The 15,584-nt window shown below is 51.0% G+C and overlaps 1 protein-coding gene across 4 annotated transcripts in view; it reads left to right on the plus strand.

Annotated features, from left to right (window-relative positions):
- The window catches only part of LOC144727420 (apoptosis-stimulating of p53 protein 1-like), a 67,402-nt gene extending 54,116 nt beyond the window's left edge, over nt 1-13,286 (plus strand). For all 4 annotated transcript variants that reach the window (XM_078606239.1, XM_078606240.1, XM_078606241.1 and 1 more), the window contains 9 exons: nt 673-819; nt 1,860-2,955; nt 5,533-6,437; nt 6,926-7,168; nt 7,625-7,762; nt 8,160-8,293; nt 9,225-9,391; nt 10,467-10,666; nt 10,821-13,286. In XM_078606239.1, the coding sequence (XP_078462365.1) occupies nt 673-819; nt 1,860-2,955; nt 5,533-6,437; nt 6,926-7,168; nt 7,625-7,762; nt 8,160-8,293; nt 9,225-9,391; nt 10,467-10,666; nt 10,821-10,865 (3,075 nt within the window). In that variant the 3' untranslated portion in view covers nt 10,866-13,286. The remainder of the gene's footprint in view (nt 1-672; nt 820-1,859; nt 2,956-5,532; nt 6,438-6,925; nt 7,169-7,624; nt 7,763-8,159; nt 8,294-9,224; nt 9,392-10,466; nt 10,667-10,820) is intronic.
- Nucleotides 13,287-15,584: the final 2,298 nt, after the last annotated feature.

Consider the following 15,584-nt stretch of genomic DNA (forward strand, 5'->3'; position numbering starts at 1 on the left):
TGGGCCAAACTGCAACAGGACAGTGCTGGCCGTGTTTTTTTTTAGATAGTACCTGTCCGTGATTGGACAGAGTCCATGACGTGTGTAGATTAATTCAAAATTTCAACCCCAACGACTGCATCCCCAGCGTACATCAACGACGTTGACACTCTTAGCCCGTAGCTATGAAGCTGTCAAACAACTTTTGAGGAAATGGGCTATCACTTCCTCGGTCAAAAAGGCACCAACTGAAGGGCCTTGGTGACGACCATTTTTCAGTTGAACGCGTAGTTAGATCGCGTAATTATATAGAAGTGCCGTTAAACCCGCCACCACCCGACACAGCAAATTAGTAAGGTTTGTCACGTGAACAGAACGTGCCAATTCATTACAAGCACAGCACGCCGGTGTGTTGGAGAGCAAGACGACGATGAATCTGGAGCAGATCCTGCGTCTCGTACAACGCCGGTGTGCTGAACTAGTCACGAATTGGCACGTTCTGTTTACTTGACAAACCTTACCACGTCGGGTGGTGGCGGGTTTAAAGGCATTTCTATATATTTACGCGATCTAACCCAACAAAACTGCATTGTGGACGACCGCTATCGCGAGGCGTGATTGAAAAGTGTCGTGGGCCAAACCGCCGCGGGGAAACACTCTCGCCCCCCCCCCCCCATCTCCGCACGCGTGCAGGTCAACGGCTCGTCATCGGAAGCACGGGGGGTGGTGGCGGCGCCGCCATTGACGCACCCCGGGGCGCGGCCGACGAACTCGCTCCCCACTCTGCCATCGTCGTCGTCGTCGTCATCGTCGCACAGAGGCGGAGCGGACGAAGCGCTCGTACGTTGATGGTTGTTTACACGTGCATTTTTTTTCAACATGTGTTAAGATGTTAAAACAACTGTTTTATTGCCCGAAAGGGTAAAAACCCTATTCTTATATTTTGATACTGGCAAGCAAGGTCCCATATTGTAGCTGCTCACCACGAACTATAAATGCCCTGACAGTGGCATTGTCTTTGTGCTGTTCGCCTTTTGGCGTCCTCTGGTCTAACACTTTGATACTAAGCTCTAACGGAAGCTGTCTCTGGTGTGGACCAATCAGTTTCAAGGACAATGCCACATTATCAAAGCATGTTTTTTGTTTGCATGTTCACCACAAGTACGTGTGGTTAATGCAGTGAGGATTCCTTGCAAAATGTTTCTGTTTGGTTTTTTAACATCCTAACACCTGTTTAATTGCCATAAAGGGTAAAACCTATTGTTATATGTGTATACATATTTTAACGTACATTTTTGTAATCGTGCTCCGACTTAAAACTCAACTAATATATTTTGTATTTGACCAGGTAAGGCCCACTGAGCTATATAGCTATTTTTCAGAAGTGACCTGGTCACAAATGATAGCTCAAAGAAGTGGCTTATCATGTGGAAATTTATAGCAGTCAAATACGCTAAATGTGTATTCTTAATGAATGTGGAGGGAAAAACCCGGAGGACCCGGAGAAAAATCCATGCGACCATGGGCAGAACGTTCAAACTCCAAATATAAAGGTATCAGGGTCAAGATCGAACCCACGACCCCCTGTATACCAGGCGAGGTAGTTAACATCTCTCCACCGTGGCACTCCTTGGATGGGTGACCACCAGCATACACCAGGTATTGTATTCGTGGGAATTGGGGGGTGCCAGGAGATGACATTACCGCAGCAGTAATTTAAATCCGTGGTGGTGATTTAACAAAATGGAATCCGTCTGTTCACGACCGTGAGTGTTGATGTTGATATGGCACGCATTCTAAGCTAGTCGGTGGTCACAGTTGTTTTGTAACGTGTCCCTGAGCGCACAGTGCTTTAGTCATATTTTTCTCTCTCTAAACAGCTAGGCTCCAGGAAAGACGCGGGAGACAAGATACCACCCGTCGTCCCGTCAAAACTGAAGCTCGCCCCATCCCCAAGCGATCCTGACCGATCCTCGTCAACTCCCTACACGCACTCCAAAATCCCGGAGCTCAAGCCCAGCACCTTTCCACCTCCCCATCCTTTGATACCGCCACCTACTCTCCCGACGCCTGTTGCCCCACCACTGCCTCCCCTGGCCACGTCCAAATTGGCACCGCCTTCCAAAATCTTCACCGCCCCATCGCAGCCTTCTCAGGTGGCCACGTCTGTCCTGCCACACCCTTCTAAGATTCCCATCGCTCCGTCGCAGCCGTCCCAGGCCACATCGGTCTCGTCACAACCGTCGAAGATTCCCACAGCCCCATCGCAGCCATCCCAGGTCATTTCTGTTCTGCCACAGCCATCCAAAATCCCCATCGCTCCACTGCCGGCCACCGAATTCGCATCCTCTCTGCCGCAGCCATCGCAGCCCCAGGGCAACGTGGTGTCTCGCAACGGCCTGCCCACCTTGATTTACGTCACAGGCTCTACCAGGCCCGCACGGGATGCCGAGCAGGAGCCGCTGAAGAAGCCGGGCGCGAACGGTGCGGTGGTGCTGGCGAACGCCGGGGCGTCGGCGCCGCCTTCGAAAATTCCGTTGGCCGTGAAGGTGACCCCCGTACCGAGCGACGTGGCAAGCTCGCCCCTGTCTCCCGTCGCCACCACAACCGGCGCCATCACCGCTCCGGAGCCCAGCGCTTCCCTGTCCACCGCAAAAGCGTCCGCCGAACCGTCGTCGACGGCGCCCCGGCCTAACCCCTCCGCCGACGGGCACACGCCAGGGAAGTACCCGTCGGTCCCCGCGGGATTGAGATTCGCGGGGACCAGCGGTGGCGGAGGAGGCGGGGTCGGCACGCTGGCGCCACGGCCGCCCACGCTGAAGACGCCGTTGGTGCCGAGCCCCGGCACGGTGTTCTCGGTGTACGCGCGGCCCTCGCCGGGGAGCCCCAACTTCCGGCAGGCCGTGCACCAGAGGGCGGTGCAGGCGGAGACGACGCAGCGAGGTCACGGAGTCCGGCCCGTGCCATTCCCTGCCGGTACGCCACCGCCGTAGAAATACGCCGATGTATATTTATTGATCGGCCATCCTTGTCGGGTACAATGAGCGACGCATTCGATGCACGGTGCAGTGCGCAGCGGCGAATGTACTTGCCATCAACCTAACGAATGAACTTCCTGGCCGCGGCTGACAAATACAAATAGTGGAGTGATATCTGAACCGTTTCTGGGAATCGCCCCCTTCACCATTCCACACTGACCGGTGCGGTGAAGTATGGTCAAAGTTCTAGATTTGAAGCTTTCGTGACTGCAAGGATTCATACTCTTAGATCTTTCGGTAAAGTCACGTAGGTAAAAAATGAAATTAAAATTTATAAAAATAAAAAATAAAAAAAATAAAAATCACGACGTTTCACTTGATGCAGCAAATCTGGCTGTGACGGTCCCACCTGATGACGGAGACTTGTGTTGCCTCCGAAACGTCGTGATTTTTTATTTTTTATTATTTTATTATTAATTTTAATTTCATTTTTTACCTACGTGACTTTACCGAAAGAACTAAGAGTATGGTCAAAGTACCTGTTTGACCGACACTGCATGGGTTTTCTTCATCCAGCAGTTGATTGACAAAGAGCTGATTAAGTGCTTTTACGCTTTCCAACGAGAGCCTCGATGCATTTGCGCTGTCCGTGTGTAATGGGGGGTGGGGAACCGTAACTCTTAAAGATGATCCGATGTGAATTGACATTTCTTGTCGCTATCAGCGATTCACCCTTGAGAAATCCGGACATATTGATCCAATGGGTTATTGCCCAACACTTGGCAATAACAAAAAAACAAAACGGTGCTGAAAGTTTTCAACCGGGCTGAGCAAGGTAATGACGTCACACGTGACGCGCCGCGTGATATTACGTCGTCGTGCTGCTTGAAAAGTCACGTGATGGCAACATTAAATGCAAAACCAGGTTGGTGGGAAAACATCGCGGAGTTTTGAATGGTAGTTAAGGGCTGAGAACCGTCCAAGATGCAGCATGGTTAGTGGTAATTAGCGAGAATCGTTGCTTTGTAATTGTGGCTGTCTGGGCGGCCTGGGGGGGGGGGGCTGGTTCTGCGACGAAGCCGGCACAGCTGAAAATTCTGGGTTTGAATCCGGGTTTCAGACGCCCGTGGTTAAACCGCATTCTTTAGTGTGGTGACCATGTTGTATGTTAAAATAAAAATCACGACGTTTCGGAGGCCACAAATTTATTTTATTTTACTTTTATTAATTTAATTTTTTACCTACGTGACTTTACTGAAAAAAACCTAAGAATATGAATCCTTGCAGTCACGAAAGCTTCAAATCTAGAATGTTGTTTGTTACCAGGTAAGGCCCACTGAGCTGTATAGCTCTTTTTCAGAAGCGACCTGGCACGCAAAATGATAGCTCAACGAAGTGGCTTATCACGTGGACATTTATAGCAGCCAAATGCTCTAAACACGTGTATCCAAATGTGGAGGGGAAAACCGGAGGACCCGGAGAAAAATCCACACGAGCACAGGGAGAACACGCAAGCTCCAAATATGCAGGCGTCAGGGTCGGGATTGAACCCACGACCTCCTGCTTATCCAGGCGACGGAGATAACCTCTCGCCAAAGTATCAGCTCAGTCGCCAATGGCTGCACACAAAAAATAAAAATCCTGTCAAATAAAATTTAATTTGTCACTCCACTTTTGATACAATCTGGCTCCTATGCCTTGGATTTTAATCTGGGCTTCAGCCACCTGTAATTAAACCAGGTTCTCAAGTGTGGCGAGTTTTATGGTCTTAGCGTTGTTGCCAATGACTGCGCAAAAAAAAGCCACGTGGAATTTTACTTGATTAAAAAAGGGTGAAGGCCAGCTCTGGGAATTAAAATGTAGCTTTTGAGAGGTGCCCCTTATGCGGATAAAGAAGCCATTTGAGGTGACTTCAGATGTAGTTCTGTAAAGTCATCTGGGGACATTCTACGTGGCCCATCTGAAACGGCGACGGTGAATGATAGAAATGGGCAACGTCGTAACATGCGGCCCACGGCTTGAGATGTAGACTCCCAAGGAGATTCATAGACTCATAGGGACACCCAAAGACTTGCATGGACACCCACAGATTCAAACGCACCCATAGACTCGTAGGGACACCCAAAGACTTGCATGGACACCCACAGATTCAAACGCACCCATAGACTGGTGGATGAGGTTGGTGGCTGCAGTTGTACCGTGGTGGGTGGGGGGCAGGGGAGGCGGTGGGGGGGGGAGGATGTGCTTATTAATTTGCCATGAATGATGAATCACCATGGTGAAATGTTAACCACCTCGCCTGGTATACAGGAGGTCGTAGGTTCGATCCCGATGTTCTCCCTGTTGTCGCGTAGATTTTCTCCGGATCTTTCGGATTCTCCCTCCACATTTATAATCATGTGTTTTGGCTTCTATAAATGTATAAATGTTAAAGCCACTTTGTTGAGCTATCATTTGTGTCCAGGTCGCTTCTGTTAAAGATCGATATAGCTCAGTGGGGCCTTACCTGGTAAAATAAAAAATAGTTAAAACAGTAAATCGTATATTTTGCTCGTGGCTGCTTGTGTCCTCACAGTTCACGTGAAGCCGTTGGTGCCTCCCGCTAAGACCGAGGAGGCCCCGAAGCTCAGCCTGGAGCATCCGGATGGCCTCGCTCTGAGTCGTGGGGGGGCCCTGCCGGACAGACCCCATCCAGCAGCCACCCCCGTCGAGAAAGCGGCATCGACGTCCGGCCCGGAAACAACTCGCAGAGCTGTCGTTAATGAAGAGAACGGGGAAACAAGCTGCGAGGTCCTGCAGCCAGCCCCTAACAAACCAGGGGTGGTGGAGAACACAGGCAGGAAGCCGCAGCAGCAGCAGCAAAAGGGCAAGGAGGAGGAAAAGAGGAAAGCGGAGGTGAAAGGGACGCCACTGGCGCGCAGCAGCAGCGGCAGCGGCGACGGTGGGAGGGGTGGCGAATTTACGCGGCCTCGCCCCCTGAGCCCCACCAAGCTGCTGCCCTTCCTGAGCCTGTCGCAGCAGCAGGGCGGCACCAGCGACGCCGACCTGGAGGCGCTGAGGCGGCGCCTGGCCAACGCACCGCGGCCGCTCAAGAAGCGCAGCTCGCTCACCGAGGCCGAGGGCCCCAATGGGCCCAACCTGCAGCGCCTCATCCTGCAGCGCTACCAGGCGAGGCAGGAGGCCCTGCAGAAGGGCCTCGCCATCAAGGCCCAGCTCAGGGACGGGGGCGGCCGTCGAGAGGTTGACGGAGATGGTGGCACAGAGGAGACGGCGGTGGCGGCACTATCGAATGCGGGATCGGGTCCGAAGAAAGCAGTGGTGCTGGTGGTTGTGGCACCAGCGCAGGAGGACGATGACGACGACGATGCGAGGGCATCGGTGGAGGCTGCCGCGGTGTCGCCGCCCCAGGAGTTACTATCGGCCGAGAGCTTCGATTCGACCGTGAGCGAGAGCCCCCCACCGTCGCCCTTGACGATGGAGGTGAGAGTCGGGGTTAGGGTGTGGGTTTGGCATCGAGATAAGACTGATGAAATGGAACATGTAAATCAGGGGTGGGGAACCTGAGGGCCGAATGGGACTTTTAAATACCTTTTGCGGGCCACGCACTGATGCACACACACAGCCTGTTCACTTTTGTTAGAGATGAAGCAGAAGTAGTAACGGAGCACAGCACTAATATTATAAGCAACATTACGTAGAAATGTAATGTTGCCAGGTGAAAAATATCCTTCCCCATTCGTACCCGATTGGAGGGGCTCAGATGCTCGCAGTGATGGATATCATTTGCAGGCCATCTCCAAGTGGTAGGCCTCATGTAGGCCGTGGGCCTTGGCGAAATGGAGTTGTGGGCCCGGGCCTGGCCTGTCGGTCGTAGGTTTCTCCGGCCCTAATATGGACGCACAATCGATTTTTTGGACAAGCGTGACATTCATTTTAAGAAAAAGAAAAAAATGTTTCGTCATCAACAGGAGGGAGATCTGAACGCGGAGGAGGAGGACGAAGAGGAGTTCATCCCAAACCCGTACCTGACGGCAGGCATGGCGGACCCGGGCTCCGCGGTCGTCACGGCGACCGTTCCGGTGCTTACGGGAGACGAGGGTCCGGCGGAGGAGATTCCCGACATGCCGCAGTCGCCGCCGCCACCGTACCCGTCCTCGCCGGAGCTCGACATCGTCCCCGAGATCATCTCGTCCTGCGGGCCGCTCCCTCCGGTGAGGCCGCCCTCGCTCGTAACGCCGCGGCCTTCCACGCGTGTGTCGCCGTCGTGATACAATCGTTGGCAAATTTGAAAAATGGCACTGCAGGATTACTCAATCGGGTTTTTACATGGAAATCGTCAACTTCATCATCGCCCACAACCTCCTGAGAACACTTGTCAGGACCCTCCTGAAAAGTCATGAGGCTAAGCGAGACTTCCCTGAGTATAAAATAACAAATAAGAATTCCTGCGCTTTCGGGAGCACGATTTTATTTTTTGTATTTAGTTGTCTCTCTCCCCCCCCCCCAAAAAAAAAAAAAACGTCCGTTACGTGTAGAACATGGTATGTCCGTCCGCCCGCGCGCACGTTTCTTGATGCACTGCGACGCAACAGTGCAACGAACACGCGTGAACACGCGTGAACTCGCGTGAACTCGCGTGAACTCGCGTGTGTGCGTCTTCCGCGCAGGGCAAGCGGACGAACGTGAAGAAGCCCGGCTCGGAGCGCACGGACCACGCGATGCGCGTGAAGTTCGATCCGTTCGCCATCCTCCTGGACTCCGCCCTCGAGGGAGACTACGACCTCGTGAACAAAATCTTCCCCGAGGTGCGCGGGGGTTTGGGGTAGACTCGGGGGGGTTAGTTTAGAGGTAGGCTCGTAGGTTAAGGTTAGACTCAGGGGGTGAGGTTAGACTCAGGGGGTAGTGTTAGATTCTGAGTTGGGGGGGTAAGGTTAGACTCGGGGTACGCGTTAGGGTTATGATGTATAATGATTAAGGCTCGGGGGTGGGGTTAGGGGTAGAACTAGAGATGGGACAAGTGTTAGGGTTAGAGTGAAGTCAACAGGTCGGATTCGGGCTGAGATTAGTGCTATTGCGAGAGCTACGATTAGAGATGTGGATATCGGTCGGGTATGATGACAACAATAACGATGACGACGACGATGATGATGATGGCATTTTGGTGGTTTTGGCTTTACACCCTTTCGCCACCGCGCTGCACAGGTCGACGACCCGAGCCAGCCAAACGACGAGGGCATCACGGCACTGCACAACGCCGTGTGCGCCGGGCACATGAACATCGTCAACTACCTGCTGCAGGCCGGCGTCAATGTCAACGCCGGGGACAGCGACGGCTGGTACGCCTCATGTGCCACATGACACATGGTGCACGGCACCGCATGACACATGACACATAGTACCACGTGGCACATGACAATGACACATAGTACTACGTGGCACAACATGGCACCACATGGCACATGACAATGACACATGGCACCACATGGCTCATGACATAATGCACCGCATGACATATGGCACACAGCACCACGTGGCACCACATGGCACCACATGGCACATGGCACATGGCACACAGCACCACGTGGCATATGGCACACGGTACCACATATCATATGGCTCATGGAAAATGGCACCACATAGCACATGGCTCATGACACGTGACACAGGGCACACAAGAGTGGCTGGTTTGGCCAGCTGGGTTGAGCTGGTTTGGGTTGGATTTCTGATTTCCTCCGACTGCCCTGGGACTCGTTGGTGCTGCCCCGGCAGCCAGGGCAGCACCGACGAGAGTGCCTCGCCTCCCAACGGCGTCGTAACGCGTGACATCATCTCGCGGCATCACACGTCGTGCGGGGCATGACATCATCCCGTGCGGCTCGGAAGCTGTCATTATTCTCGCTAACTAAACACTTCTGAGGACAAACGCAGTAAATTTCGATTTTAAAGCTTTCGTGAATGCAGGGATTCATCTTCTTGGTTCTTTCGGTAAAGTCACGTAAAAGGGAAATAATAAAATAATAAAAATAAAACATAATAAAATAATTCTCACGACGTTTCGGCCACGGCTGCTTTACCGAAAGAACCAAGAAGACAAACGCAGTGTTGATTGGTCGTTAAAGGTCAGCAATGAAAGCACAGGAAAAAAACCTACCCAGGTAAATATAACGGGTGATGCCGTGTTTGAGCACTGAGCCGGCACTGAACGCGGGTTTCCCCTGCCTCTCTCCCTGCTTTTCTTCCCCCCCCGCCACTCCCCACGTCCCCCAGGACACCGCTGCACTGCGCTGCCTCCTGCAACAACGTGCTGCTGTGCAAGACGCTGGTGGAGAGTGGAGCGGCCATCTTCAGCACCACCCTGAGCGACCGGCAGACCGCGGCGGACAAGTGCGAGCTCATGGAGGACGGGTTCCAGCAGTGCTCGCAGTTCATGCACGGTGCGCCCGCCAGTCAGTGTGTGTGTACGTGTGTACGTGTCTGTGTGTGTATTTGTGTACGTGTCTGTGTGTGTGTGCGTGTGTGTGTACGTGTGTACGTGTCTGTGTGTATTTGTGTACGTGTGTGTGTGTGTGTGTACGTGTGTACGTGTCTGTGTGTTTGTGTTCGTGTGTGTGTGTGTACGTGTGTACGTGTCTGTGTGTTTGTGTACGTGTGTGTGTGTGTGTACGTGTGTACGTGTCTGTGTGTATTTGTGTACGTGTCGTGTGTGTGTACGTGTGTACGTGTCTGTGTGTATTTGTGTACGTGTGTGTGTGTGTACGTGTGTACGTGTCTGTGTTTGTGTACGTGTGTGTGTATTTGTGTACGTGTCTGTGTGTGTGCGTGTGTTAATGTACGGGTGGCTAAAGCACAACAAGTTGGCATAGTAGGGGGCACAGGTGGTGCATCAGCCAGTCATCTCGGTCATCTCGGTCAGTCGACCCGTGGCACCTGGGTCTGCCCCGTGACCTCCTGCCAGCGGGCGTTCGACACTTCACATAGCCTCAAGGTGCACATGGCCTGGTACAAGCGTCGTGGTGACGTCACCGCCACTTAGTGGCGAATGGCGGTTGTTGTTGTTGTTGTTAATGTACGGTGTAGCGGTTAGCGTGCCGTGCTACGAACCCGGCGACCCGTGTTCGATTGCCGCTCACGGCCACCAACACCGGTGACGATTATCTGAACCGGTCCTGGGCCTTCCCAAGGTTGACTCGGCCTCAAATGAGTACCTGGCGCAGTGTAATAGAACATCGCCACTAGGCAGACAAGGGCATCCGGGTGTGGTGCTGGCTACCCACCCCCTCGTGTACCATTCAGGCCTTCATAGGTGCTCCGCTAACAGCACTTGCTCCAAAAGTTTGTTAAGGCTATACGGGGAATCTTTGTCTTTGTGTGCGAGAGTGGTGCTGGCCACCTACCCCCTCGTGTGCTGTGTCAGTCTTCACAGGCGCTCGCTAACAGCACTTGTACCAAAAGTTAAGGCTAGACGGCGGGGACGGATCTTTGTCTTTGTTTCGTGTGCGGCGAGCGCAGGCCTACAGAACAACTTGGGCCTGATGCACCGCTGCGTGGTGTACGCGCTGTGGGAGCGGCACGCCGAGGATGAGGACGAGCTGTCGTTCGCCGAAGACGACGCGATGACGGTGCTGCGGCGCGGCGACGAGCTGGAAGACGAGTGGTGGTGGGCGCGGCTGGGCGAACGCGAGGGGTACATCCCGCGCAACTTCGTCGGGGTGCGTATCCTGCAGGAGTGCCGTCGTCATGTCGCGCGTTCAGAGCGGCTTGCATCCCCTCAGGCTCGTTAAATAATTAAATAACGTTAAGGCTTTCGTTAACGAGTGCAATCCACTGCCCTTCCCCCCCCGTTACTTTTTTTCTCACCGACAGCTCTTTCCTCGGATCAAAGCCAAGCAGAGAGCGGAGGTGCCTTGAGCCAACTGCGGCGACCAAATCTCAACGCTTGCAACTCCTCGACAGACTTGAGACGAACATCGGCCAGCGACCCAGCGTCGACTCGGGAGAGACCGCCACTTCAGCGGTCCCAGCCAGAGGGAGGCGCTGGAGAGTCTCTCCTCCTCGTTTCCATGGCCACAAAAACCATCATCACCTCTCCGTCCTCCTCTCTTCATGATTCATATTTCGGGCAATGGGGCTCAGATGAACCGGCGCGAGTTTTTCGCCCGCACGGTGACGTTTGTGCGCGAGCTCGGTCGCACAGACCCACGACGCCTCGAGTGCCCGCAAGCCTATGGGGCCAGGCCCCGACTCTTCAAAATGGAATGGTTAGAGAACTCTTCACAACATAACAATACTTTGCCTGCTCATTCCCGCACGCTCCGATGAGCACAGTTGGCTACGTACGGTGTGAAAGAAGTTCAACACACACACATGAAGATTCTTGGCAAGGCGTGGTGGCATTAATGGCTTTGGTAACATGGTAACATCATAGTAAATATTTTAAGCAGCGTACACCCCACTCTTCCACCATCCCCCCATCATCCTCCCCTACTTTCCCCACCCCCAACGCAGGCTTCCATACCTCACCAATAACTAACAAATTTTGTATTTTACCAGGTTAAGGTCTTTTTCCAGAAGCGACCTGGCCACAAATGATAGCTCAACGAAGTGGCTTATCACGTGGAAATGTATAGCAGCCAAATGCTCGAAACGCACGTTGATTCTAAATGTGCAGGGAAAAACTGAAGGACCTTGACAAAAATCTACACGACCACGGGGAGAGAGACACACAAACTCCAAATATACAGCAGGCGTCATGGTCGGGGTCCCACCCACCACCACCTGTGTACCGGGCGAGGTCGTTAACACCTCTGCCACCGCGGCGCCCCTATTTTATTTACTCGCTGGTCACCACTACCCATAAGGGAGACGAAATTCAGGCTTTGCCAGCGAGACTTTTGCAGGCCATTGTCCGGTTGTGTCTGATCGCATAGTGCATGGGCCAGAGCAGAAATTTGTAGCACCTAAGGTAGCACAGATACAGTATCTATGGGACTTTTTTTGCCAGTATCAAAATGGTGAAATATCAAAAGAAATAGGCTTTACCCTTGTCTGGCGATGACATAGAAGGTGTTCACATGTTCAATCACCAAATAGAACACCTATTGCAAGGCATCAAGTCTGCATGAACCACGTGCAAACAAACATGCTCTGATAATATGTGCATTGGCTTTGAAACTGATTAGCCTACACCAGAGACAGCTTTCTTAATGGCCTTGTCTCACCAGTGTTAGCTATCGTAGTAATGATTCATTTGCATGGCTAATACGAGTGAATTATTTGTTAAGACACTCATTTGAAATGATTATCACATAATTCACTGTTATTGGCTAAGTAAATAAATTAGAACCACTCAAGTTATGCCAGCTCAGGTGGTACTGACAAGTGAAATATCTAGCCTTGGCTCCCGGACTATAATCTCTCTCTCAAGCATACAATGGTCATAGGAATGCCACTGAAGCATTAGCTGTGAACTCTCTCCACGTTTGCCTGTCCACTAAAGTTATGCCAGCTCAGGTGGTACCAACAAGTGAAACATCTGGTCTTGGCTCACGGACTATAATCTCTTTCTCTCTCTTAATCTTAAAGGTCATGAAAGTGCCACTGATACATCAGCTGTCAACTCTCTCCACGTTGGCTTGTCTTTCCCTGCCTTTGGTGCTGTACCATCTTATCCCTCCATGTTGTCCGAAAGGATTTCTCTTTCCTCTTAACCTACACTGCCTACAGCCAAATCGCCCTAAATTTTGCCAGATCATGTCAAAGCCGGGATGCTAGGCAGGGTGGTACCTGGTTCGTACTTGGATTGCGACTGCCAGAGCTTGCCAGGTGTTGTAATCGTGGGACTGAGGGAGCCAGGATATGTCAGTGTTGAGTGTCATCCTGTAATGTGTCACGGGGTTTCTCCAGTTTCCTCTCACATGAAGCCAAACTTTTATTTATGCCCACACATCTCAATGTAGTAGCAGGACCCTTTAAAAAAAAAGTCTAGCCTCACGGTGAGGCTTCCCTAGGTCATTAAAGCATTGGCATTTAGGTGACCAAATAATTGAAAACTGCATTTGAGGTGCTTCATGAAACTGGCCAAGGCCCCCTGACTACTGGATCCACGTTGAGCCCAGATTTCTGCGTTGGACAATCTTGGTTCATTCTGGTGCTAATCGTGAACCGGACGTCTGCACTTGCACAATAGTTTCATTTTATTTTTGTTGCCGGCCAAATTGTTGCTTTTCAAGAATGTTTGCAGATATTCTAATTGCCGAAAATGTGGAAGTGAAAAGCTGGACGCGATTTTGGACTCTGAAGGATAAATCTATAGGTGTCATGCGACTAACGTCACTCCAGTGCCGGCCCGAGCCTCTTGGGGGCCCTAAGCAGAATTTGATTTGGGGGCCCCCCTCCCACCACGCAGACTCATCTGTGCTAGAAGATTATTGACACAAATGTCACACTATAATGTTATAGCGAATATTATAAACGAATACAGTGAGGTTTTCACTTGTTTAAGTTATTTAATTGTAAAAAAAAAAACGATTCGGGGGCCCCCTGGTGGCCAGGGGGCCCCAAGCAGCCGCTTAGTTCGCTTATGCCTCGGGCCGGCCCTGCGTCACTCTGCGTGATGGAGCGGCTGGTAAAGTGCGGCCCTCAACTCAATGGATCGGAGTTTGCTTTAAGGGCTTTCGGTGGAACCCTTCCAGTCAAACAGGAAGGGTTGGCCCTGCTCTGCGAGAGATCCAAATCGGTATTTCATCACGTGACACGATGCCGACAGAAGAATCGGGATGAAATCGTATGAAAAAAATGTGAATGATTTACTGAGATTGTCACAGTGATGAATTGCGTCGAGCTAAGGCTACCAGACATTGGCCAGGACAGGCCCGATTTTTCAAAGGCCATTCTAGTTTGTCACACCTTTTGTGAGAAGTGTGAGGTTATCCCCGTTTTCAATGTTCTGGTCTCACGCATGGCTGAGCGGTGAGTGGGGTGAGCAAATGAGTAGGTGGGGGCATCGATATGTGGATGGGACTCGAGTGATTGAGTGAATGTGTTTTATGTAAAAGTAAGCGTGGCCAAGAGTGGGAAGGAGGAGGGGCTGCCAAGCTTGCCACGTGTCCTGGTTGAGCCTGCCAGAAATTTGGTAGCCTTATAATCAAGCACACAGAAGCCTGGGTCAGACTTGATAGAGTGGGCCACTGATGGGCTTTACCTTCGTAGCAATGCATCGCGAACCTCCGTGATTATCAAATTGCGTTCCAAAATCAAATGTTGCAGGAAGCACAACAAGGTGGCCTTAATACTGCAGGAGCCGTTCAGGCTGTTAAACACAATCATAGAGGCTTAATTGCACCAAATTAAACTTATGAAATTACTGTTTTATTGCATTAAATGTTTCATTTTGAAATGTTTTGTGTAAGATTATTTTCTGAAAAAAACTGTGATGCGGTATCTCTTATGAGTGCAAACGTTTGTAGGACAATATCTGGGTGATGTTGGGGTTTTTTTCGCGATACTGTATTTTATTATTGCACGTCGTGGCCATAAGTTGATGAAGATGTACAACGCTTTAATATATATAGTCAAGGGGTGGGAGTGGTGGCAACATTGGTTAGTGCAGTGCGCTATTAACCCAGTGACCTTAATTAAATTTCTGGCCACATTTGACATCAGTGGCAAGTGATACCCAAACCAGTCCTGGGACCATCTCACAGTTGACCAACTTGGTGAAGAATGGTAAAACGGCTCTGGCGCCCAACACGGCGTGGAAGAGGCCTTAAGATAGCGATGGATTGACCAAGACCTGTCTGAACGGTCAAATGAACGTACAGACCACCATTTCAACAAACTGATGGGTTTTTTTTGTAATAAACTTGCTGTCCTTAAAGTACGGTAATTGTGGTCTTTGCAATATTGGAATCGTTATTTTACTGTAAATAATACATTTCACTCTGGCAATGTTCACAGTGGGGTGCATTTAATTCAAAGAGAGTTTGTCTCGCACAACTACAATGCCTCACAATGGCGTGTGGGGGGGGGGGGGGGTGAGAGGTGGCCTTCATCCAGCAGTGGATTGGCAGAGAGCCGAAAAGAACACAAACTTGTTCACTCCAGTCCTCGTGCCTCCCACCACAATCTTCATATACAAATAAAGCCGTTACACACTACACACGTCTGATGATTGGCAAGGCGGAAATACGGATACTGCTTATCTATATTATTTATATTCTTCACAACAACGCGAATGGTTTAATATTACAAAATTTGCATTGAACTCGGACCCATGTCTAAGTGTCCTTTCCTGTAACATCTGGCAGTTCACCAGCATCGATTCAAGCAAGCCTGATGCTGCTGATGAGACTGTTTTGAAACCGGTCCAGGGTTTCAGAATCAGAATATTTGAACTGGAGGAATCCGATGAGATATAAAGCTCTTTTTTCACAGGTGTCCAGTAGGAGCGGGTCAGAACGTTACAACAAACAATATAAAAACATTGAGTGCAAAATATAAAAAGATAAACAAATCACTTAAGGCAATATACAAATTAAACTAAAGTATATATTTTTTATATTACCAGGTAAAGCTCACTGAGCTATTAACTTTTTTTTCAGAATCGACCTGGCCGCAAGTGATAGCTCA

This window comes from Lampetra planeri, chromosome 25, assembly GCF_965212315.1.
Source record: "Lampetra planeri chromosome 25, kcLamPlan1.2.h2, whole genome shotgun sequence".
Lineage (NCBI taxonomy): Eukaryota > Metazoa > Chordata > Hyperoartia > Petromyzontiformes > Petromyzontidae > Lampetra > Lampetra planeri.